This window comes from Pinus tabuliformis, chromosome 1_2 (genome assembly GCF_031772625.1).
Source record: "Pinus tabuliformis cultivar Carrire ecotype Pingquan chromosome 1_2, CPIR1, whole genome shotgun sequence".
NCBI classification, from domain to species: domain Eukaryota; kingdom Viridiplantae; phylum Streptophyta; class Pinopsida; order Pinales; family Pinaceae; genus Pinus; species Pinus tabuliformis.
In genome coordinates this window covers 1141571686-1141573292 of record NC_142298.1, presented here as the reverse complement: position 1 = coordinate 1141573292, position 1607 = coordinate 1141571686, and the positions used below count along the sequence as shown (strand labels likewise).

The 1607-nt window shown below is 40.1% G+C and overlaps 1 protein-coding gene across 1 annotated transcript; it reads left to right on the top strand.

The window, feature by feature from the left end:
- Positions 1–213: 213 nt before the first annotated feature.
- Positions 214–1384, top strand: LOC149210225 (momilactone A synthase-like). The gene is made up of 2 exons (XM_089398909.1): positions 214–383; positions 1063–1384. Exons 1-2 carry the CDS (start codon positions 214–216, stop codon positions 1382–1384), a joined length of 492 nt encoding a protein of 163 aa, XP_089255035.1.
- The last annotated feature ends 223 nt before the right edge of the window (positions 1385–1607 follow it).

The window sequence follows — 1607 nt, the reverse complement described above, 5'->3', positions numbered from 1 at the left end:
AAACTCCAATCATGGAGGCTGGAACTGTAGATACTAGTGACCAACCAGAATTTGAAGCCTTTCTCTTCTCAGGAGATTGAATAAAAATCTCAAAAATAAGAAGATGAAGTCACAAAAGAAACCGGTGAACAGGGTTCAGGTGTTTCCCTTTTGGCTCTGTCAATTTCTCCAACAGGGAGGATGCACAGAGGGCTATTACATTCTCAGAGTCGAATGGGTGACTCCTGCTCCACTTCTGGAAAACCGAGAGACGTTACAACCATACAGAAAAACCATGCCAAGAGATTAGGAAAATCGTTCCATCGATTTCTGAAGGATTCTTCTGTCTGCCTCCAATGCCTACGACTGAAAAATCTTGTAATGCCTTTGGCAACATCCAGAAGGTATTACCAGATGTTGAATAAAAAATGGTTAGAGAAGAGGGCATAGAAAATTATTATGGCAGAGAGCCCAAAGAGAAAATATGGCAGAAAAACTGATACAGGGAGTTACAACTAATTTTAGGAACTTGGGACTTGTGCTCTAATACCATGTTAGGCGAGGTAGTAACTCCAAAAAATTCAATTCATATTATTCCTTTAGATTGGTCTTTATTATGTACATGAGGGATGACTGTTCATATCTCTTATTATTTATTTACATCAATTATATTTATTCACCCAATCTTGATGATTAGGTGTCAACATATACATAGCCAGGAAAATATCTTAAAATATAATATTTGGACGCCATACATAGCCATTCAAATCATTTGTTGAGATATGCATATATTTTCCTAAAATATAAGATTTGGACTTATCCATTCAAATCAGTTATTGAGATAATAATTTACTAATTCCATATTTCTCCGCTTCTACTTCTCTCCCCAATCGAAATCATGGAGTCTGACGGACAACTTAATGCAGGCGCTGGCTATATGTTGGTAATTTGAGCATCCATGGAGACCGACGGAAATCATAACATGGGAAAAATTCATGAAATTTCTAGCTTTCTTTTTTCTTTCAATTTGGTAACATTAATTTTCTGAAACTTTGTATTTGTTGAATTGAATGGTGCACGCAGGTTGGAGGGGAAGGTTGCAATAGTAACGGGCGGGGCAACAGGCATAGGAGAAGCCATTGTTCAATTGTTTATTAAGCATGGAGCCAAAGTCATAATCGCAGACGTTGCGGAGAAAGCTGGCAGAAAACTTGAGGAATCCCTTTCTCCCGCTGTGGCAAGTTATGTCCATTGCGATGTGAGCAAAGAGGAAAATGTGTGCGCGGCATTGGATGTGGCCATCGACAAGTTTGGACAACTAGGCATTATGTATAACAACACTGGAACTAACGACACCTTTCTGGTGAAGAGTGTAGCAGCGTATGATATGCAACAATTCGAATGAGTGATGAATGTAAATGTGAAAGGAGTGATGCACGACATTAAGCACACTGTCCGGGTGATGATCCCGTGAAAGAAGGGGTGCATCATCTCTACAAGCAGCGTGGCGGGGATTCTTTGAGGAGCTGCTCCTTACTTCTACGCAGCCTCCAAGCATGCGATCATTGGATTGACTAAAAATGGCGCAGCTGATCTTGGAAAGTACGGGATCAGAGTGAACACTGTTT

What these genes read in the sequence shown, in the direction of transcription:
- LOC149210225 (XM_089398909.1), top strand. Translation starts at nt 214, where the DNA reads ATGGGTGACTCCTGCTCCACTTCTGGAAAACCGAGAGACGTTACAACC. An exon ending in CCTTTGGCAACATCCAGAAG is followed by an intron (nt 384 to 1,062) that starts GTATTACCAGAT and finishes TGGTGCACGCAG; the next exon opens with GTTGGAGGGGAAGGTTGCAA.